The sequence below is a fragment of the Schistocerca serialis genome, chromosome 5, assembly GCF_023864345.2.
Source record: "Schistocerca serialis cubense isolate TAMUIC-IGC-003099 chromosome 5, iqSchSeri2.2, whole genome shotgun sequence".
NCBI lineage: Eukaryota > Metazoa > Arthropoda > Insecta > Orthoptera > Acrididae > Schistocerca > Schistocerca serialis.
In genome coordinates this window covers 481,029,191-481,053,443 of record NC_064642.1, presented here as the reverse complement: position 1 = coordinate 481,053,443, position 24,253 = coordinate 481,029,191, and the positions used below count along the sequence as shown (strand labels likewise).

At 38.9% G+C, this 24,253-nt stretch overlaps 1 protein-coding gene across 3 annotated transcripts in view; it reads right to left on the bottom strand.

Annotated features, from left to right (window-relative positions):
• LOC126481087 (mothers against decapentaplegic homolog 4) overlaps window positions 1-24,253 on the bottom strand; it is a 167,435-nt gene that overhangs the window by 82,012 nt on the left and 61,170 nt on the right. For all 3 annotated transcript variants that reach the window (XM_050104589.1, XM_050104588.1, XM_050104590.1), the window contains 2 exons: window positions 16,415-16,846; window positions 4,522-4,719 (listed from right to left, as the gene is read on the bottom strand). In XM_050104589.1, coding sequence (XP_049960546.1) covers window positions 4,522-4,719; window positions 16,415-16,846 — 630 coding nt within the window. The remainder of the gene's footprint in view (window positions 1-4,521; window positions 4,720-16,414; window positions 16,847-24,253) is intronic.

Below are 24,253 nucleotides of genomic sequence, written 5' to 3'. Positions count from 1 at the left end.
ATTAATAAACGACCTGGATTACTTCTGGCAAATCGAACTGAGCTTATGTTACAAGCATTTAGTGTGCCTAGAAGGGAAAGCTTAAAACCATAGGGTATTGTTACCACTTTCCTCCCTGAGGATGAAACTAATAGTTCTTAAAGTACGAATTAGTATTTTGCTTTTAAATGTATGTATTGGCAGTACTGGAAGTTTGCCTCAACATGGTAAGTACTGGTCACCTGTTCTTCGTAAACTCAAAGAGATAAGAAAATACTGAAATAACAACCTAATGGAAGTGGATGGATGACAAAAGAGAACAAGTTCAGAAAGGATAGACCACAAAGCAGACAGAAGTCTGGAAGAGACTTTAACACAATAATAAATGCCAAAAAGCAGTTGATAATGAGTGATTTTATCTTCAGTCCAAGTAATGTGCAACCATTATTAGTTCTATGTGGATACTGAGGAAATATGTTATGCAGGGCCTGTGTTGTTAAGAAGAATGAAGGAATGTTCCTTCAGATCTGCATGCATGTTTGAAGGAACATGGCATTGTTCTTCTTAACAACACAGGCTCTGCCATATCTTATTTACCTGCTGATACCAAGCAGTGACTTACAGTTAAAACATCCTCCCCTGTATGGAAATTACATAATTTGTGTACGAGTACAGGTTATGATGTTTGATGGACGACATGGGGAAGTTTGGATGTGGCCTTGAGTCGTACAGGGATAGTCAAAGCAGTTAGGGTGACTACTCATGTAAAGCTGGAAATACCGGTTCGAGTCCCTGTCTGGCACAAGTTTCCACTGCCATCGATCCCTTGTACAGCTGATGGCTGTCCATATTTGCAACTGCAAAAACATTTCATTTACTGTGAAAATATGTTCATAGTCTGTTTTTTAGAAGACGAATTAAATTAAGTTTAAATGTTATCAATCAGATCTAGTCATTTATATGGATGAGCTTATATCATTTTAGCAGCTAATTTGTAAGGTTGTGAAGGAACATTTACATAATCAATATATTTAGTTCACTTGGCTAGCATATATTTCAACACACAAGGTTCTCTCCTAAGAGTCATAAGATGAAATTTCTCTGGTGTTTTGGCAGCTATTTGCAGTTTCGTTTTGTCAATACGTAGCTGTATTCAACCCCAAAAGATACTGGTCATCACATCTTTCATGTGACACCCAGCATCGATGGAAAGTGGTTTACAAGCAAAATTATTTTTACAGTAGAATTTTACATTCTCATTCAATAAAGCTCTCCCAAATTAGTCTAGTGTGATATTTGTTTTACTGATATGCAGTAACAAGGAAAGTAAAACATGAAGAATAAACAGTACTCCCAGGAGTGAGAGCACCATCCTTGGACCTGACTGCCACTGCAATGCAGCAGCGCTGCTAATTCACTGCTGGAACATTGGTTATTCTTTCTCTCTTACTGTTCCCGTTAATATTTACTGAAAAAAACACTAGCCTACTTTGGGACTGTCCTATTGAATGGGCATGTAAAGTTCTGCTTTAAAAATTATTTTGTTTGTTACGAGAAGCAAGCTGATGCTTTCCATCGACACTTGTTGTCTCATGAAGGACATGATGAGCAGTATTTGCTCGGGATGACTCCAGCTACACAATGCAGAAAGGAAATTGCAAATATCTTCTGAATCATCAGAGAAAATGTGCTGAATACTCTTAGAAGGGACACCTGGTACCAGTTGCAGATTGCTATCTAGTTGCAGGTTGCTATTTAAATCCAGGGGCCAAAAAAATATTCGTTTTTCAATACTTCACATAATTAAATCCTGTCATAAACTACTCATTAAGAGGGATGATCTTCTGTTAAAAGTTTAACACAGTAAGATAAGTGTTATAGTCAGAAACAGTGTGAGGTAACATAACTGATTGACTTTATTCATGAAGATTTGAGAAAGAGAGCAATCAGTGACTTCCAACAAACTTTACACACAATTTCAGCCACTGATGGAACACTGGTTATTCTTTCTCTCTTACTGTTCTTGTTAATGTATATTGACAAAACAAATAACCCACTAGCCCACCATGGGACTGTTCTATTGAATGGGCATGTAAAGTTCTGCTTTAAAAATTATTTTGTTTGTTACAGTAAGCACTCCGATGCTTTTCATCGACACTCAGCATCTCATGAAGTACGTGATGAGCAGTATTTGTTTGGGATGACTACAGCTACACAATGCAGAAAGGGAATTGCAAATATCTGCTGAAACATCAGAGAAAATGTGCTGAATACTCTTAGAAGGGACACCTGGTACCAGTTGCAGATTGCTATCTAGTTGCAGGTTGCTATTTAAATCCAGGGGCCAAAAAAATATTCGTTTTTCAATACTTCACATAATTAAATCCTGTCAAACTACTCATTAAGAGGGATGATCTTATGTTAAAAGTTTAACACAGTAAGGCAAGTGCTATAGTCAGAAATGGTGTGAGGTAACATAACTGATGGAATTTATTCATCCAGATTTGAGAAAGAGAGCAATTAGTGACTTCCAACAAACTTTACACACAATTTCAAACCTTTATGACTCTCTTTTCACTAACACACCCACAAAACGAAGAAACGAAAATGTTTTATCGCTTTATGTTGTTGTTCTTACAGTAAAACTTCAGCATTAGAAAGGACATTTTAATTTATTACTTCCTTACTACCAACTCTATTTGTAACGCAGTTTGCAGACAGTATCCACACATTACCACTGACTGAACCTGCACGTTATATTACTAACAGTTCAGGACATACAACATCATAAACATTTAGATATGTGAAAACGCTAGCTTTTTCTTAAAACAGCATACAGTAAAAATTCAACATCAGGCATGACATTTTGCTTTACTACTTCTTTAGTACTAACTCTATTCACAATACACTTTGCAGACAGTATCTACATATATCACTGAACATTATATCACTATACAAATATGACACATAGTTAAGGAGATATGACAATATGACATCATAAACATTTTGATGAGTGAAAAACTTGCTTTTCCTCAAAATGGAGAACAAATTACTGAAACCAGATTCATCCAGTGTTTTGTAATGAGAACACTTAGCAATTTCCAACAAACATTAAGCATAATTTCAATTTTCTAAACTTTTTCTTGCTTACATATTTAATATGAAATAAATAATATATTAAGACAGTTGCTAGTTCACCATATGGTGGAGATGATGAGTTGCTGATACACAAGTCAAAAAGACTGTTAGAAAGTGAGCCAATAGAGCCTTCATCGAAAATAGACCACACACACACCACACACACACACACACACACACACACACACACACACACACACTCCTGCAAATGCAACTCACACATACATGACCACAGCAGTCTCTGGCTCCTGAAGCCTCAGCAACCAGAGACTGTGGTCATGTGTGTGTGAGTTGCATTTGCTGGAGTGTGTGGGACAGGCACTGAACTTGCTTCCTCAAACAAATAAAAGTCCAGTGTACTTGTACTTTATACTGTTATGACATCTAGCAATCTTACGGCCAGGGCAAACTGTAACAAAATCTTTATTATAACTGTTTACAGGACCAACTTCATGTGCAAACAAATAAAATAGTAGCATATTATTAAACCGACTAACACTGTTATGCTTATGTAGGCCTCGAAGTGTTACAGAATTGACATCTGCTGGTAAAATAAAACAACAGAACCAGAAATAAAATACGTACGGTATTTACAGTATCCACTAAAGGCAAAGTGCAGTATGTCTCTTCTGACTCAAATTTTGGCTAATGGGTTTTTCTTATAGTGAAGCAATGGTTCTCCATAAGGTGATATCAAACATGCTACACAAGGTCAACACTGATAAGGGTAATTTGCCCATAATGCTCTTCATGATGGACATTTTGATGTTCTTCCCAGAATTGCCATCACCAACTGCTTATTACTGAGATCTGGCCCACAAAACGAGGAAGTAAATAATGAATCCTAAGCACTCTATGTTCTGAGCATTTAAAAATTTTATCACATACCATAATTTAAGATGGCAGGGTAACGAATCAGAACTGGGAAGTGAGGCAGCTGCTGCATACAACACACACACACACACACACACACACACACACACACACACACAGAAAAACTGTGGAGGAGAAATCTGAACTCATGATCATTGCAGGAAACGAATGTGCAGATGTGATGTTATAAGATGAAACTATTTTTATTTCAATGGTACTAGCTTCTCTGAGGAAAGAACACCATAGTAACATACTTTTATTTGAAACTTCAGAAAAAATGTTTACAAATAAAGCAACAACAAGCACATGATAGGAACAACAAACGTCACTTAAAACACGTTGTAAATACAAAAAGGTATACTATAAAAAATTTGAAAGCTAATATGTATATTTAAAAAATAAAATAAAAAAAACAAAAACTCTTGTTAAAATATTTTCCACAGCTGTTGAATAGTAGCAGTTCTAACAAATGTAACGAGTTAGCAAGCAACGTGTTCTTGAATCAAAGAAGTGATACAACGAAAAACTTACAGAAGCTGGGATGGTGAGTCCTGGGATCAGGTGGCTGCATACTCTGTGTGTAAGTTAGAGTATTATTTCCTGTCCAAGTGCCTTGAGCAGCAGTAAATGGCTGTTGTGTAGGTGAAGTACCTCTCAGTGCTGCTGCATTAAAGCCATTTTGCTGTACACTTGGTGAAATTGAAGCTGCTGGACTTTGCTGACTAGCTCCTATAACAATTAAATGATAAGCTATATACTTTTTTTAAAAAATCAGCAAATGAAGTAGGAACTGTAACAGGAGAAGATGAAGCAAATTAATATCCACAATGTAAAACCTTATGGAACCAACAAGAACACATTCATTAGAAAACATAATTTGAAGTCTTAGAAATGTTTACCTTTTAAAAATCAGCTTCTTGTCTACATGCCTAACATATGTAAGGGGGAGGGGGACTCTTTCTCTTTGAACATAATCACATTCTGAATGTTATGTCCATGTCCTTTTTAAAAGACACACGGAAAATGGCACTAGAAACCAATATGTAGCTTAAAGGTAGCAAACAGACTTTGACATGGACAGTGATCAATAATAAAAAGAACAATGAGTGGTTACAGCTCAATCACCTTTTTTATTATAAATTTATTATACTATTTAAGAAGAGGTGGTTAATTTACCAAAATATTTTAGTGCACAGTAAATTTACTCTGATTTGCACACCTGTACGTTTCTGAGAATAATTTGTCATGGCAATTTTAAACAACATATGCAGAGAAAATATTATGTCCCTTGCAGCAACATTGGCACAAATTATTCTGCGCTGTTATCTTCTTCCAGTACTGCCATGGTTTCAAATATGTATGGCATATGAGACATCTTGCACTACTTTATTAGTCATAAAACACGAATGCTCAAGTTCTTGCAGTGTCAAGTAGTGTTGCGACTAAAAAATTGTCTACTTTTAAGTAAGTAATGAACAAAGTTTATATGATCATCTTTTACGACAACATCTAGTACTAAAGCAATACCACACCTTGAGTGGTAATGTCCTTTTTTGCTCTTCAAGCTTCACAATACTCGATCTGAACAGATGCAGCATATCAGTTTGCTGTTAACAGTTATGTCTCTTTTGCAAGAAATTCTATGTTCGTTATATGTACATCATTACAGTAACCATTTTCTGACCCAGTCTGGATAATCATTTTTCAGAGCACTGTTACTCACTGGGACACTAAAAATCACTGTCTTGCCAAGATGTAAAGAGTGACAGAGGAAGAGAAAACCCAAGGAGAAGTTTGTTTGAAATTCTGAAACACTATACAAAAATGTGATCAAGTATCGACCATAGAAAATGGAGAAAAATTGTGCTTAACTCAGACTAAAAGAAAAAAATGATTCCACAGTATAAAGTGACTGGAAAATTATACCCGAAATGAAACAAACAATATTTTACGACAGGACGTGTTTTTAAAAAATTGAACACTATCCCACAGGTCTGAAAAAAGGACCATACATTGCAGAATATGTCCCATAAAGTCATGTAGTCAAGACAGTTATTTTTCACAATGTAAACACCATGCACTGAACATTCGGAAATTAAATAAACTGACACAGAACAGAACAGAAGTACTGAATGTAGAGACAAGGGAGCAACAGCTGTAAAAAGAGATAAAGAACTAGTTACAAATATGGAATGAAGTGTAATGTCTTAGACCAGATGAAAATAGTACATGAAAGATCTGTTAGATATGCTTCTTGACTTTAGGGTCATGTCCATTTAATTTCCAATCCATTGGCTTCTTTCTATTATTATTTTTAAATCTTGCAACACACACCCTGTGGTTCTTTATATGTAACTAATCATATTTATCTGCTTGTCTTCTTGACAAGAAAAACATTTTTTTTTAATTTTATTTTGTTCATAACTTCTACAAAAACCATGAAACCATTTCATTTTTAGCATCGTCAAAATTCTTTCGTATTAAGCAATAACCATACCTGATTTTTACAAGGAGAGGCAACAAGATTTTTCTTACACCATGCTTCCTTCAAAATGTCGAATTCCATTGGGAACTGTGTGACCGACAACCGTATTATTGCAAACATATTTTGGATAAATGACAGCATCGGTCATAAATATTGAAATCCATTATTTTACACATCGATTTTGGTAACAGTGTGACTATCTGCAGTGCAAATTATTCCAACCTTGTACACCATTATTATAATGGCATAACATTTTCTATGAGGTGTAACATGCACTGTGATGATTATTTCCAACAGATATCTTCACTTTTAATGCATACAATAATTTTTAAATTTACTGTACAATGGATTGGCAACTGCTAAAGTTAACTGGTAAGGTTGCAAGATATGCTCTTTTGGAAATTTAAAAATTATTGTATGCAGTGAATGTGAAGATATCTATTGAAGCAATCATCACAGAACGTGTTACTTCACAGAAAATATTGTGCTATTAGGATATGGGCCTACAAGGTACAAATAATTTGCACTGAAGATGTAACAACAAAAACAATCAATTATTGATAAAATTATTTAATTTGGCATTTACACATGTCTGCCTGTGTCTGTATGTGTGTGGATGGATATGTGTGTGTGTGCGCGCGCGCGCGCGAGAGAGTATACCTGTCCTTTTTTCCCTCTAAGGTAAGTCTTTCCGCTCCCGGGATTGGAATGACTCCTTACCCTCTCCCTTAAAACCGACATCCTTTCGTCTTTCCCTCTCCTTCCCTCTTTCCTGATGAAGCAACCTTGGATTGCGAAAGCTTGAAATTTGTGTGTGTGTTTGTGTGTTTTTTATTGTGTCTATCTACCAGTACGTTCCCGTTTGGTAAGTCACAGCATCGTTGTTTTTATATATATTTTTCCCACATGGAATTTTTCCCTCTATTATATTCAAATTATTTAATTGGATAGATTAAAAAATCTACTCACCAAGTGGTGGCAGAACACGCATATAAACGACTGTTGTGATTGGCAAGCTTTCGGGGCAAGTGGCTCCACCTTCAGGCAGATGGGTTGAAGAGGAAGGAAGAAGGGGGAAGAAAAAGACTGGAGAGGTCTAGGAAAAGGGGTAGATTCTGGGAAAGTCATTCAGAACTGCAGGTCAGGTGAGTCTTACCATACAGGGTGAGAAGGAAAGACATTGTTGGGGACTGCATCAAAAACAATTTAAATAATTTCTTGCTAACCTAGTTTATTAAAACAAGTTTATTCTGGCAATGACAAAAATTGCATTTCCCATTGACAAATCTCAGAAAAAGTATACAATTTACCTTGTCAACAGAGTCGAGTAGACATCTCAAACCTCCATGTCTGGCTATGTTTCACCCAGGGAAGCAGCAGCTCATCATGGCTACTGGTGCTTCAGAGCAATGGATTTGAACATACTAGTGCACAGGAACCCAGACTGCTGTGAGCAGCGAATAGCCTTTCACTTCAGAATCTCTCAATTTGACACAAAAGAAGTATTTCCAAGTTGAGAAAGAAGCACTGGACATTATCTTCACCCTCCAAAACTTTCAAGTCATCTTATATGGCATCAAATTTCATCTCATCAAGGATGTCAAGTCACTGATATCTCTGTTTGGTCTGGCAACACGGCTACTGGATAGAACTGCACACTGTCTCCAGCACTGGACCCTTTCTTAAGCTGATGTAATTACGAGTCATTTCAGGAATGCAGGATAGCATGCTAGCGTCAACTCTCTCTCCTGCTCGCCTATGTGACTTAATTCAACTTTTGACCACTAAGAGATACCATGTTTTCAGTAGGATGCGGTTGAGCAAGCAGTTTATCATTTCCCTATGCCCAGCTCCTAACATAGCTGACACCATAGGCGTCGACCTGATTATACAACAGTTGTGTCAGTTCACCATACGAGGGATAGCTAGACTGATCCTCCGGAAAGAAGTCCCGCCCAATACAACATTTCTTTGCACTCCACCACTAGCTCATTCTAATGGATTGCATGGTTTTGCTAACTAAAGACCACAACTTGCTGTGGGTAGTGATTCCCAAAGGCCTTTGGTCCAACGTGCTACAGCTTTCCTCATGGTCACTGGGGTGTATAATGCACAAAATTGCTCGCATGGAGATATGTTTACTGGCCAGGCACTTAATTCAACAATGCAAACAAAGTGTGACACACCAAGCTGTGCCTCGACATCTTTATCACCCTGGCCCATGTCCAAGGAGCCCTAGGAATGAATCCACCTGGATTTTGGAGGCTCTTTTTAGATGACAACTAGCTCACTGTCGCAGACGATCAAGATTCCCATACATGATAAAAAGCCGCTTGACTAAAACGGAAGCTACAATAAAGGCACCCACAAAAATCTTTGCAACTGAAGGCCTCCCATGCACAATTATAATGAACAGCAGCACAAATTCTGGGCTGACATATTTGATGATTTTTGTCATCAGTACAGTGTCTACCACATAAAATATTTGCCGCTTCACCCTCAGTTGATGAGTGAAGTGAACTGGCTAATCTGCACATTTTTAAAAAAACATCAAAAAGTTTCAAGCAGAAGATGGTTTGACATTTTTCTCTCTTCTTAAAGGGCAACATGGTTAGAAGACAAGTGTCTGGCGGAGCTGTTACAAGGCTGCCACCCACATATCCTGCTGCACCTCCTCATTCCAGTACCTGGAGCACAACCTCCACCATGCTTGCTGGGACCCAGTGGAATGGCACTGGACACTGACACAGGTGAAAGGAATCTGCCTCCGCAGGTCAGCTAACAGACACCTCCACTGGACACAGCCCCTACTTCACCCTATTCTGATTCTCCAATTGTTTCAATGGAACCCCAGCCAGTGATCTTCTTTCCTGGCTCTGAACTTGTTTCCCAGCCTCCACTAAAACCTGCACTCAGCTCCCAGCTGAAGACTCATCACAATCCTGTAACACAACTACCAGCCAGAGTGCCTCTTCCTGAAGCCTGATTTGTCATTTGACACCTGTCTGATGAAGCCACTAGATCCACAACTGAGAGTGCTGCTGACTGAAACCACATGCAACCACCACTACTGTTGAGCCTGAAATGGACATAGCACCCATGCAGGCTCCACTGGCTTATGCCCACCCACCACACAGTCCTTGATGGGGACATCCACTGCTCGGGCTGCTTCCAGCATTACACACCTGCACTGGCAAAAGGGAAGCTTTTCACCCTACTGCGCCAGTCCACATGACATGGATATACCTGGCAGGTGTCCACTGACATTCTGTGCAGTGTGTGGGTGCATGTCGCTGGATGGTACCCTTCTTCTGCAAGGGGGAAAGACTGTGATAACCCACTGGTTTACTACATATTTTGGCCTGCATTATCCAGCCACAGATGCCACTGCCTCATCCAGCCACTGCTGGACCACTGCTGCACTCCACCTCTGTGTCTGCAGGACATATACACCAAGCCACACCATGTTAACCTCCAGCTGACGAGGATCTCAGAATGGGGCACCATACTGTGTCTCATCCATCAATCCAGAGGTACATTAATGAGCCAACTGCCAGGAGAAGCACCACAGATGATGGCACAAGTGTACAGCCAAGATTCAATCGTTGTTGTCCTCCTAGCAACATCGCTAATTCTTCGGATTACTGCTCTTATTAAAAGCCTACACAGCAGCTCAAAAAGACATTTCATCGCTCATAATGTTAATTGTCATTCTAGTACTGTGCTTTGATACTTGGGTTTGCTATTAACTCGGTTATGCTGTTGGTCTGCCCATTGCTATCTGTGTATTACACTTGTGAACATTTTGCACTGTACTTGTGCAGTTCCAAACATGACTGTTTAACATTGTGTCATGTTTTACTGTGTTGAGAGCTACAATAGTCATCACTTTGCAGAATGGCAGGCAACTTACAGTACTGGGTTAGTGTTCCATCAAAGTACTGGAAGTTGCGCACCATGTCCATCCATAGATCTCCAATTCTTTGGCGGCATGTTGGAGAATTTCTAATAGACACTAAGCAAAGTGTGTTAGTTTTACTGATTTTAAGACCCATGTTCATGAATTCTTTATGCCAAAACTCTAGTATGGTTTTTATTTCCATTCCTCTCATCCCAAACCTTTATATCATTGGCAAAAACCAAGGAATTACACACTGAGCCATTTCTTTTGACTGCTTTTAAAACTTCATCTATTATGATCCTTCCCCATGAACCATGGACCTTGCCGTTGGTGGGGAGGCTTGCGTGCCTCAGCGATACAGATGGCTGTACCGTAGGTGCAACCACAATGAAGGGGTTTCTGTTGAGAGGCCAGACCAACGTGTGGTTCCTGAAGAGGGGCACAGCAGCCTTTTCAGTAGTTGCAGGGGCAACAGTCTGAATGATTGACTGAACTGGCCTTGCAACATTAACCAAAACGGCCTTGCTGTACTGGTACTGCGAACGGCTGAAAGCAAGGGGAAACTACGGCCGTAATTTTTCCCGAGGGCATGCAGCTTTACTGTACAGATAAATGATGATGGCGTCCTCTTGGGTAAAATATTCCGGAGGTAAAATAGTCCCCCATTCGGATCTCCGGGCGGGGACTACTCAGGAGGACGTCGTTATCAGGAAAAAGAAAACTGGCGTTCTACTGATCGAAGCGTGGAATGTCAGATCCCTTAATCGGGCAGGTGCATTAGAAAATTTAAAAAGGGAAATGGATAGGTTAAAGTTAGATATAGTGGGAATTAGTGAAGTTCGTTGGCAGGAGGAACAAGACTTCTGTTCAGGTGAATACAGGGTTATAAATACAAAATCAAATAGGGGTAATGCAGGAGTAGGTTTAATAATGAATAAAAAAATAGGAGTGCGGGTAGGCTACTACAAACGGCGTAGTGAACGTATTATAGTGGCCAAGATAGACACGAAGCCCATGCCCACTACAGTAGTACAAGTTTATATGCCAACTAGTTATGCAGATGACGAAGAAATTGAAATGATGAGATAAAAGAAATTATTCAGGTAGTGAAGGGAGACGAAAATTTAATAGTCATGGGTGACTGGAATTCGGCAGTAGGAAAAGGGAGAGAAGGAAACATAGTAGGTGAATATGGATTGGGGCTAAGAAATGAAAGAGGAAGCCACCTGGTAGAGTTTTGCACAGAGCATAACTTAATCATAGCTAACACTTGGTTCAAGAATCATGAAAGAAGGTTGTATACATGGAAGAATCCTGGAGAAACTAGAAGGTATCAGATAGACTATATAATGGTAAGACAGAGATTTAGAAACCAGGTTTCAAATTGTAAGACATTTCCAGGGGCAGATGTGGACTCTGACCACAATCTATTGGTTATGAACTGTAGATTAAAACTGAAGAAACTGTAAAAAGGTGGGAATTTAAGGAGATGGGACCTGGATAAACTGAAAGAACCAGAGGTTGTACAGAGTTTCAGGGAGAGCATAAGGGAACAATTGACAGGAATGGTGGAAAGAAGTACAGTAGAAGAAGAATGGGTAGCTCTGAGGGATGAAGTAGTGAAGGCAGCAGAGGATCAAGTAGGTAAAAAGACGAGGGCTAGTAGAAATCCTTAGGTAACAGAAGAAATATTTAACTTAATTGACAAAAGGAGAAAATACAAAAGTGCAGTAAACGAAGCAGGCAAAAAGGAATAAAGACGTCTCAAAAATGAGATCGACAGGAAGTGTAAAATGGCTAAGCAGGGATGGCTAGAGGACAAATGTAAGGATGTAGAGGCTTATCTCACTAGGGGTAAGATAGATACTGCCTACAGGAAAATTAGAGAGACCTTTGGAGAAAAGAGAACCACTTGTATGAATATCAAGAGCTCCGATAGAAACCCAGTTCTAAGCAAAGAAGGGAAAGCAGAAAGGTGGAAGGAGTATATAGAGGGTCTATACAAGGGCAATGTACTTGAGGACAATATTATGGAAATGGAAGAGGATGTAGATGAAGATGAAATGGGAGATATGATACTGCGTGAAGAATTTGACAGAGCACTGAAAGACCTGAGTCGAAACAAGGCCCCGGGAGTAGACAACATTCCATTAGAACTACTGATGGCCTTGGGAGAGCCAGTCCTGACAAAACTCTACCATCTGGTGGGCAAGATGTACAGACTTCAAGAAGAATATAATAATTCCAATCCCAAAGAAAGCAGGTGTTGACACATGTGAAAATTACCGAACTATCAGTTTAATAAGTCACAGCTGCAAAATACTAATGCGAATTCTTTACAAACGAATGGAAAAACTGGTAGAAGCCGACCTCGGGGAAGATCAGTTTGGATTCCGTAGAAATATTGGAACACGTGAGGCAATACTGACCTTACGACTTATTTTAGAAGAAAGATTAAGGAAAGCAAACCTACATTTCTAGCATTTGTAGACTTAGAGAAAGCTTTTGACAATGTTGACTGGAATACTCTCTTTCAAATTCTGAAGGTGGCAGGGGTAAAATACAGGGAGTGAAAGGCTATTGACAATTTGTACAGAAACCAGATGGCAGTTATAAGAGTCGAGGGGCATGAAAGGGAAGCAGTGGTTGGGAAGGGAGTGAGACAGAGTTGTAGCCTCTCCCCGATGTTATTCAATCTGTATATTGAGCAAGCAGTAAAGGAAACAAAAGAAAAATTCAGATTAGGAATTAAAATCCATGGAGAAGAAATACAAACTTTGAGGTTCGCCGATGGCATTGTAATTCTATCAGAGACAGCAAAGGACTTGGAAGAGCAGTTGAACGGAATGGACAGTGTCTTGAAAGGAGGATATAAAATGAACATCAACAAAAGCAAAACGAGGATCATGGAATGTAGTCGAATTAAGTCGGGTGATGCTGAGGGAATTAGATTAGGAAATGAGACACTTAAAGTAGTAAAGGAGTTTTGCTATTTGGGGAGCAAAATAACTGATGATGGTCGAAGTAGAGAGGATATAAAATGTAGACTGGCAATGGCAAGGAAAGCGTTTCTGAAGAAGAGAAATGTGTTAATATCAAGTATAGATATAAGTGTCAGGAAGTCATTTCTGAAAGTATTTGTATGGAGTGTAGCCATGTATGGAAGTGAAACGTGGACGATAAATAGTTTGGACAAGAAGAGAATAGAAGCTTTAGAAATGTGATGCTACAGAAGAATGCTGAAGATTAGATGGGTAGATCACATAACTAATGATGAAGTATTGAATAGAATTGGGGAGAAGAGGAGTATGTGGCACAACTTGACAAAAAGAAGAGACCAGTTAGTAGGACATGTTCTGAGGCATCAAGGGATCACAAATTTAGTATTGGAGGGCAGCGTGGAGGGTAAAAATCGTGGAGGGAGACCAAGAGATGAATACACTAAGCAGATTCAGAAGGATGTGGGTTGCAGTAAGTACTGGGAGATGAAGAAGCTTGCACAGGATAGGGTAGCATGGAGAGCTGCATCAAACCAGTCTCAGGACTCAAGACCACAACATTATGATGATGAAGAGGAGCGATTTCTTTGTTGAGCTGAACACTTTGTTTCAAACTTTCCTGACTTCCCATTCCGGACCCACATGCAGCTCCGTTTCAAAATGTAATTCCCTCACTTGTGTGGTGATGTAATAATTACTTTGCACACCAGTTATTTGTATACGTTCCTGCAAGGTACAATATCATAGTCTTTTTCTATGTTCAGAAAAACAGTTAAGAGTGTTTTACTTTCCTTCTAACACTTGTGACAAAATTGAGACCAGTAGTTTATCTCCGAGGTCTAAAACCATGTTGCTCTTTCTCAAGTATATATTATTTTATTACATATTTTATTCTGAAGGAGGGACTAATAGATTTTTAGTCCACAGAATAACAGAGCTACATCATGATACACAAATTTCTGTCACCATTTTTAATAATGGAATGATTATTGCTTGCTTTCAATCATTAAGTGTCACACTTTCTTTCCAAACTCTGTTTAGTGCTCTTTACAGCCACTGGTATCCAATCTTTCTGATTACTTTGATGATTTCTAGGTCAGACCAGCTGTATTTCATTTTAGTTACATTGTCTTACATTTTCCAATGAGGTCAAGATATCCATCATTACATGACTAGAAGTACAGAGCAAAGTAACAGCAAATTAGCTAAACATTATTACAAAATTTAACATCATAAATTCCTTACACAATCTGCACACATACACTTTCTGTTCATTTTTTCTCTGACACCACTTTTCATTCTCACCCTTACTGACACACTTTAACACAAAAACCTGGTAGAATACCATTGCCTGAGATTTTATCAGACAAGAACAGAAGTTTAGCATCATGTGTTTCCATTTTGGAAGTGTATGTCACGACATCTAAGTTATTTATACTCTACATTCTTGGTAAAATACCTCCAGCCTTTCAGTATCAGTTCAAGGAAGCACATGAAGAAGTTAAGTTCTGGTGTTTTGTGCATATTTGTACACTTTTTTTGCACTCATCTTGCACACAGTTTATGAAAATTTGTTGTAATGTTGTCCCAGAACACCAGAGGAACTTATAAAACAAGTCAGCTTAGTATAAAGCTACGATTGTTCAGTACTTCGTTATTAAAACCCTACATGATAAGCGTGACACTGCTCTCACCATTGTACACAACTGTACTGCCACTCCTAATTACATGACACTGTCTTGTTTTACGTCTGCTCACTGATTAAGATTTATAAATCCACACAGTTTTTGGTGATATTCATATGAATTATGCTCTTTTATGTTGAAAAATCCTGTCACTGGCCAGAACGCACAAGTGGCAGGACAGCTTATCTTCACAGCTGCCTTAACTTTATGCCACATAAGAAAACAACAAAAACTATATGCAACTACTTGTGCTTTTCCATATACACTATTTCTCAAGTGCAGTCTGATCCCTACAGACAGTCACACTTTTCCACCAATTGACCATTACAGGGTGTACATAAAGTCAGGGAACACTTTCAATTATTTATTGCAAACAGTGTACAGATATCATACATGTCATTTTGAAGAGAAACCTTGAAAGTTTTTTTTTTCATGCTTACCGCCACAGAATAGTTTGGTAATTTGCCGATAGTCAGCGCCAGTCGCAAACATGGTGAGTTTAGGTGGGATGTGGATGGTATTGTTGATCACTCAATTTTTAGTGACAAAGCCACTTTTCACATTAATGGGAAAGTGAACAGGCATAATTGTCAAAGCTGGGGTACAAAGCATCCACATGAATGCATTGAATTTGAGTGCGATTCCACAAAGGTAATTGTTTTTTGTGCCTTGTCACGTCGAAAACTGTACGGGCCTTTCTTCTTTGCCGAGAACACTGTCACTGGATATTCCTACTTGGACATGTTGCAGCAATGGCTGATGCCTCAAATGCAATCGGACTCTCTGTTCATCTTTTAGCAAGATGGGGCTCCACCCCATTTTCTTCGTGAAGTTCGTGGGTACCTGAACACGGTGCTGCCGCATCGATGGATTGGTCGTGCTACAGAAGGGGGACAGCTGTTTCATGAAATGGCCTCCCCGATCACCAGATCTCACTCCGTGCGACTTTTATCTGTGGGGACACATTAAAGTTCTGATGTATGTACCACCTCTACCACGTGATGTAGCAGAGCTTTGGTAGAGAATACGGGAAGTGACTGTCACAGTCGACGATGCCATGCTGGGATGGGTATGGCAAGAATTCGATTACTGTATTGACGTCTGCCGTGTCACTCATGGTTTGCACATTGAAAGCTTGTAAAAAAAAATTTCAAAGTTTCTCTTCAAAATGCAATATGTATGACATCTGTACAATGTTTACTTCTTGTGGAATAAATAACTGAAAGTGTTCCCAACTTTATGTACACTCTGTACTTTTGGGACACATGCTCAACATGTATTTGGACATATACCAACTTCTAGTATTTTTTTAATATCTAGCCACGATGCTTAATTTAGCAGTATTATATCATACCTAATGTGGAAGCAAGAGTGTCAGCTGCAGAAGAGAGGCTGTCAGTGCTAGCAAAGAAGGTCTGTGAAGCCACAATTGCAGATGAAGCAGCAACGGGAGCAGCAGTGGCAACAACTGGTGGCTGAGGTTGTGGTGTTGGTATTGGTTGTTGTTGCTGTTGTGGTGGCTGTTGTTGTTGCTGCTGCTGTTGCTGCTGCTGTGGCTGCTGTGGTTGCTGCTGTGGAGATGACACCATGGGGACAGAGCCTGGAATGTTTGCTGTCTGTGGCTGTGTTAGTTGCTGCTGTTGCTGCACAACTTGCTGTTGCTGCTGTGGAACTACAGTGGGAGTGCCTGGAACAGCAGCCAGTGGACTGGTAGCAGCCTGGACAGGTGCAGCCATACCATGAACCAGTGTATGGCTGCCAACTGCTGGGGAGGCTGCTGCTGTCGCTGCCACAGAAAAGTTTACTATCCAAACTTGAGAAATCAGTTGTTCCTCAAATAATAAACTAATATGTTACAAGATCACTTCATAGATAATATCAACTACAAGATAGCATGTTACCGAATTTTATAATAGAACTTTCACAGTAATTACACATAAATAATTAAAAGTAATTGGAAATGTTGAAATTATTCTTTATGGCAGGTAGAGTAAATGAAAATTTAATATGTATACTGAAAACTTCATTTAAATTAGATCAACAGATTGCAAGAATAATGTATTGGCTAACTTATTAATAGCTCCAACATTTCAAATTTTGAGTAAGAAAGTTGCTTTTCCTTTATGGCCATCACATATACAATAGGGTGAATGAGAGTCCTGCTCCCTCCCTCTTCCCAACCAGCCAGAGTATGAGCAGAAAAGAAAATAAAGTCACAGTTACTATGTACTCTTGGCTCAAATAGTGGAGGTTGATACACACGAACCATATAACATGAATTAATATGCCAAAGTTAGTCAAAATACACAGAAAAGATAGCATTTTTCAAAGCAAGTTATTATGCATGTTCCAGTACAAGAATATGTTTAACCACAAGACATTTGGTAGACGTCATCAACACTTACATTCATACATACTCCACAAGCAATGGTATAGCGTGTCACAGAGGGTACCTTGTACCACCATTAGTCACTTCTTTTCCTGTTCCATTTGCAAACAGAGTGAGGTAAAAACGGACTGCCTATATGCCTTCATATAAGCCCTAATTTCTCTTACCTTCATTGTACACACACAAGATGTACATTGATGGCAGAAGAACTGTTTTTCAGTCAGCTTCAAATACCAGTTCTCTAATTTTTCCCATATCATCCCTTGAAAGGAACATTGCCCTCCCTCCGGGGATTCCCCATTTGTGTTTCCGAGGCATCTCCTCAATACTTGAGTGTTTATCGAACCTATCATTAACAAATCTAGTTGCTCCAGTGTGGTAGCCATGAACCTTTACCGCTGCGCTACGCTGTCTTGCTTGGAACACAAGTAATTACAGATATACAAATCCCGCAATGAACTTCAAAATCGATTTTCTCAAAAACCAAGGCCCATCGCTAAAAAACCGGATACCCAGGTACTCAGGGTAAGTACCTCTATAACATATTTGAAGCGCATCAAAATCCATGATTTACAGTATGGAGTGTCCCCTTGTAAGTCATCTTGTACTCTCCTACAGTCACTCAACTATGGTACCTTCCTGTGCACCACAGCATCACCAGTAAACAACCACAGATTGCTGCTCATCTTGTGCTCCAGATAATTTGTGTGTGTGCAAAAATAGCTTAGCACCCACTACTTCCCTTGCGTAGACTGTGGGGTCTGAAAAGATTTTTGTTTTTCTTTAATCAAATTACTATGTTGTTTACAAACTGCAACATCTAAACTTTCCACACTAATTAAGGCCAAAGAAGCACAGTCTTTTCCAAATGTACTTCTGAGCAAAAAGCAATTCTGGTAGCTGGAGTCAGAGGTCTTAGTTAATCCTGCCTTTTGAGTTCTTGTGGTTATATTTCCAACGAATGTTTCATCCCTGAACAAATATTTCTTTAGAAGTCAAATACAAATTTTCATAGATTTAGATTTAAGAATATTTTAATACAAGGAAATGTTTCTACAAAATTTTTCATCCCTTTGTTCACCCCCTTAGGGGCTGAATTCCCAAAAAATGCCAAAACACTGCATGTGAAAGGCAAATGTCCTGAGTTCGAGTCTCGGTCCGGCACACAGTTTTAATCTGCCAGAAAGTTTCACATCAGCGCACACACTGCTGCAGAGTGAAAATCTCATTCTAGAACACTGAAACACTTTTTTTAATTTCTAACCAAGAAGTGAAATACAGATTTTCAGATTTAGTTTCAAAAATTCTTTCATAATGAAATATTTCCTTAAAAACTTTATCCCATATTTTACCACCTAAGGGATTGAATTTCCAAAAATAATGGAACATATATGTTCTTTATTTCTAACTGAGAAGCCAAACACACATTTGTTTGGATTTAGCTTTAAAAATGCTGTCATAGTGAAATGTTTTCATAAAAAATTTCATCCCGTATTTCACCCTCTTAGGGGTTGAGTTTCTAAGGACACTGAAGAATGTACTTCTTTTTTATTTCCAACTGAAAAGTACAATACCAATTTTCACAGATGCATCTCTGAAAATTCTTTAATAATGTTCAACTTTTTAAAAAAACTGTCACTGACTATTTCACCCCCATATAACCTAAATTTCCAAAAATTCTTCAAAATATAGTTCTTTATTTCTGACAGAGAAACCAAATACCAATTGTTGTAGTTATAGCTGCAAAATTACCTAAGCAATTTCAAAAAACTTTTCATCCCCTTATGGATGGAATTAAAGGAGAAGGGGAAAAAACCTTCTTAAACAATGCCTACAGTATAAGATCAACACTCTCTCCAAATTTTATGTTCCTGTCTTTAGTAGTTTAGGCTGAGCAACACTGAGTCAGTCAGTCAGTCAGTCAGTCAGGACATTTCCATTTATATTCAGGGTGTTTGGGGAGGAAAGGTCAATATTTTACACAGTGAAAGTATAAGTAATTCTGAACAAAAAATGTTATATGAACATAGGTCAGCAAATGCTTCTTTAGGGAGGTATGGGTATTGAAAGGAACTTTAATTCTGCAAAATTGATATGCACAAGGTGAACGTATATGCAATACAACTGGACCGTAATGTAATTTTCTTGAAAACACCGTTACAGAGAAATACAGTTCTGTTACACATTTTTACATAATGTTTATTTACTTTTCATTTAGAACATAATGCATTACAACATGCATGTTACATGTATTCAGTTGAAAAAGGCGTACCATGTCTTTTACAGACGGCTTTAACACTTATCATACAGATGTTGTACAGTTCACAGAACAGGTTCGAATATCCCACCATGAACATCAATGCACTTTTGTGCTCTAGTGATATCATGTTACGTTGCTTGTTCAATTGCCTGTGGTTGGTTCCTAATCAGTTCAGCAGCGTCCAATGATGCAACAAAGCAGTTTATCTTGTGTATTTACCTTCACTTTGCGCATCTCTGATTTCATCCAACCCATAAACAGAAATCTAAAAGTGTAAGGTCACGTAATCTTGGAGGCCAGTTAATAGCACCGCCACGGCCAATGCAGCGATTAGGGTAGGAGCAGTTGAGATGGTCCCTCACATGGAAGGTAACATGGAGGGGTACCATCATGTTGAAAGTACATTCCAGTTCGCTTGGCTAAAAGAACATCTTCCAATAGTTTCAAAAATTAATTTTCCAAAAAATGTGGGTACCCCTCTCCCGTCATTCACTGATTGATAATAAATGGACCTATCAAAAGGTTCCCGATCATGTGGCACCAAACATTTATGGCAAAACGAACTTGGAAACTGCTATCCACTGAAGCGTGTGTATTTTCCTGTGACCATACATGATTATTGTGTCTGTTGTTTATACCATGTCACGAAAACTGGGCTTCATCAGTGAATACTATGCATGGAAGCAAATGACTATTCTCAATTACCCAGTGACAATTGAAATCATTGGGCATTGTCGCCAACGTGGAGATTTTGACACGATGTATGTGACATGGATACAGGTTTTCCACATGTAATGTTTCCCATACACGTGTCTGTGGGACATTCAACACAGGGACATTCTTCGTATGCTCGTACCGGGACTTCGCTCAACACTTGCGATAATTTCTTGCTGTTCTTGCAAACTTTGTTGACGTGCATGCTTGGACGAAAAATGTCTTCTTGGGAGAGAGCCCGTTGCACACAAAGTGATAAACACTTTGGTAAACATCCTGCGATCAGGTAGTCACCGAGTCGGAAAGTGCCTGTAGTATTCTTCTCTCGCAGTGGTAGCACTACCGTCGCAGAAGTCATAAACATAGATCATATTTGCGTATTCCTCATTACTGTAGACACGTGGCATTGTTAGCAGCAGTTGTACGAACACAATGAACACCACACACTACACAGCTAACCAATCCATCGCCGGTACACAAAAAAGTATGCGGCTTACACAGCACAACTGCGCAAACAACGGGTGATTGTACTACGTACATCACATGACAATAAAACATGGTAGGTTGCATAGCTTAAACATTGCATGTGCCTGTGCATTGTTTGCAAGAAAATCACATTACGGGCCAGTTGTATTGTGTATATGCTCATGTTGTGCACATCAGTTTTGCAGAATTAAAGTTCCTTTCAATATACCCATACCTCCCTAATGAAGCATTTGCAGACCTATGTTCATACAACATTTTCTGTTCTGAATTACTTATACTATCACTGTTTAAAATATTGACCTTTCCTTCCCAAACACCCTGTATAGAGATAATATTGATCCTAATGCATTTCCCTGGGGTACTCCCTCGTTCCTGATGGACAACTGCAATAGAGGATGACTTGGTGGGTTCTATTACTGAAGAAGTCTTCAAGTCACTCGCATATTTGGGAACCTATTCCACATGATTGTAACTTCATAAACAGTCTGCAGTCTGCAGTGGAGCGCTGTGTCAAATGCTTTCTGGAAATCTCAGAATACACAATATGCCTGCTGCCTTTCATAAGTGGTTCACAAGATATAATGTGAGAAGAAGGCAAGTCAAGTTTCACCCACATGATGCTTTCTACATCCATATTGACAGAAGCTCTTCCATCTCAAGGAAATTTATCATATTCAAAATGAAAATACGTTCAAGAATTCTGCAGCAAACTGATGTTAAACGTACTGGTCTGTAATTTTGCATGTCTGTTCTTTTACCCAACCACTGGGACTTTGTGCTGCGTGAGACATTTGTGATAAATGCAAGCTAAGTTAAGTGGCAAATGCAGTACAGTACTCTCTGTACAACTGAACTGGGATCCCATCCAGGTCTGGTCACTGATTTTCAACACTACCAGTTGCTTCTCTATCCAAGGATGACTATTACTATACCTTGCATTTGACAGTCTGTACAACAGTTGGACAACGGTACATGTATACAATCCTCATGCGTGAATAATTTCTTAAAAGTGAGATTTAAAACTTTGAGTTTCTTTTTGCTGTCTTCTACTGCCAGATCAGACTGGACAATGAGTGACCTGCTTAGTGATTTCGCATAGAATCATAATTTTCTCAGGTTCTCAGCAACATCACTGGCTACGGCATGACTGTGGTAGTTGTATGCTTTGCACATTGATCTCGTTACAGACACACCAAATTGTACATTTACATATTCTTTATTGAACCAAGAGAACAAGAGTTCAACAGTTTCTGGTTCCTCAGCAATTTCCAAATTCTGTTAGTAAGTCATGGTTAGTGTTTTTCATCCTTAATAAACTTACTTGACACATACTTCTCCCTCTCTCCATGGAGTGATTTATCATCTGTTTAAACTTTGTCCCTAAGCATCATACTGGAACTAAATGGTGTCAATTCATTTTCTAACTGGGATGCTAACAGCTGCTTACCTGCTCTTTCTAGGAAAAATACTCTTGTAGCCTTCTTGATGATGCTAACAATTGCATACCTTCTCTTTCAAGTAAAAATACTCTCGTAGCCTTCTTGATGATTCGAACAACTGTTTACCTGCTCTTTCGAGCAACAATAATCTCCTAGCATTCTTAATGGATTTATTAACTTTAGTAGGCATCGTTGCAATGACAACATGTCCACTAATCCCTGTCTCTATACTGACACCGTCAATAAGGTCAATTGCACTGTCAAACTAGTTGGTCATGACAGTTTCAAGGAAAATTTGTTCAAAAGTACTTCACAAGACTGCCTGTCTGCACCATCTGCAATGAATCCAGAAATGTTCCAGTCTATACTCGGTAAGTTAAATGTGACTTTAATTAATATTGCATAATTTGAATATTTCCACATTACTGATCACAAGTTTTCTTCGAACGACTCTATAACTGTCATGGTGGAAAAGGGTAGCTGGTAAAAATATCCAATACTTAACTTGAGTTCACCTAGGTCTGTTACAGTGTCCAGATAACTTCATGGTCAAGACTCAGTTTTGACCATGATAGGCACAATATTTTTGTCAACTGCAATGAACCATGCCCTTCTACGGCATCTAACCTGTCTTTTTGATGTACTTTCCGTGCCTTGCTAATTATTTCAGAACCTTCTGCATCGGGTTTCAGCCAGCTTTCAGTTTTGAGAATACCTTCGGGACAATAACTTTCCCAAAGGGCAGTAAATTCAGTAATTTTGTTATGAATACTTCAACAATTTACCTTTAAACTTCTGATAGTCTAAGTGTCTTTACTTTGTCTGATTCCACTCTCTGCGTACTGACTGGTGTGCATTCATCAAGCTCTCACATGCACTCTACAAGTACTCTGCTAAATGAGGAGCTGCTTCCTTTGTGTAGTGCACCCCGACCTATCAAGGGAAGTCTTCCAATTCTCCACGCCGTAACACAGGTAAGAAATCTGCAGCCAAGACCATCACAGAACCATGGAGCTTTTGGTTGAGACCCTCCACTTGGCTCCAGACCAAAGGACCCGATCAATACTGGGTACAACGTCACAAATGCATTTAGAAAAACAGCTTGGAATCAGAATGTACAACATACATAGACACAGACTATACACAACTGCTTAAATACAGGGTGTCAAGGTTGAACATGTAATAATATAAAAAGTAATAACTTGAGACATAAGTGAGATAACTCAAAATGTTTTCTTTGTGTGTGTTTGTGACAGTTGGTACCACTTGTGCATGCGTGTAATAGCTTTGTTCATGTAAACGCTTATCAGAGCCATGTGGACTCCACAGCAGAAGGTGTTTTATGTGCTTTCTCTAACGAAGCTGAAGTATGTTACACTGATACAATGTTGCTTTCAATGTGAGTGTGGACTGCACGTCATGCCATTTTATGGACACTGTGAGGGATTTCTTGAATCACGAATGTCCAAATCACTGTATTGGGATTGCCAGTCCATCATTTGCTCGGCTTGCTAGAAGCCCAGACATTACATCACTTAATTTTTTTTTCTGTGGGGGTTTATGAAGAACCAGGCACCACCTCATGACCTACCAGAACTGCATCACCGCATTCATACAGCCATTGCAAATTTTACACCTGCAATGCTGCAAATAATCGGAGAGAAGTGGAATACAGATTAGATTTCTGTCATGCCACTAATAGTGCGCATATAAAGTTGCATTATATGTGTAAAAAAAAAACTTTTCAGATACCATACTTGTGGAAACATACCATCAATAAATAGCTCAATTATTTCTCAAGTTATTAAATTTTATATAATCATATTTTTAGCTTGCACATCCTGTATAATCTTATAGAAAATAAAAACACCAAAAATACACGTTTGAATTCCTGTGAGAAATTGG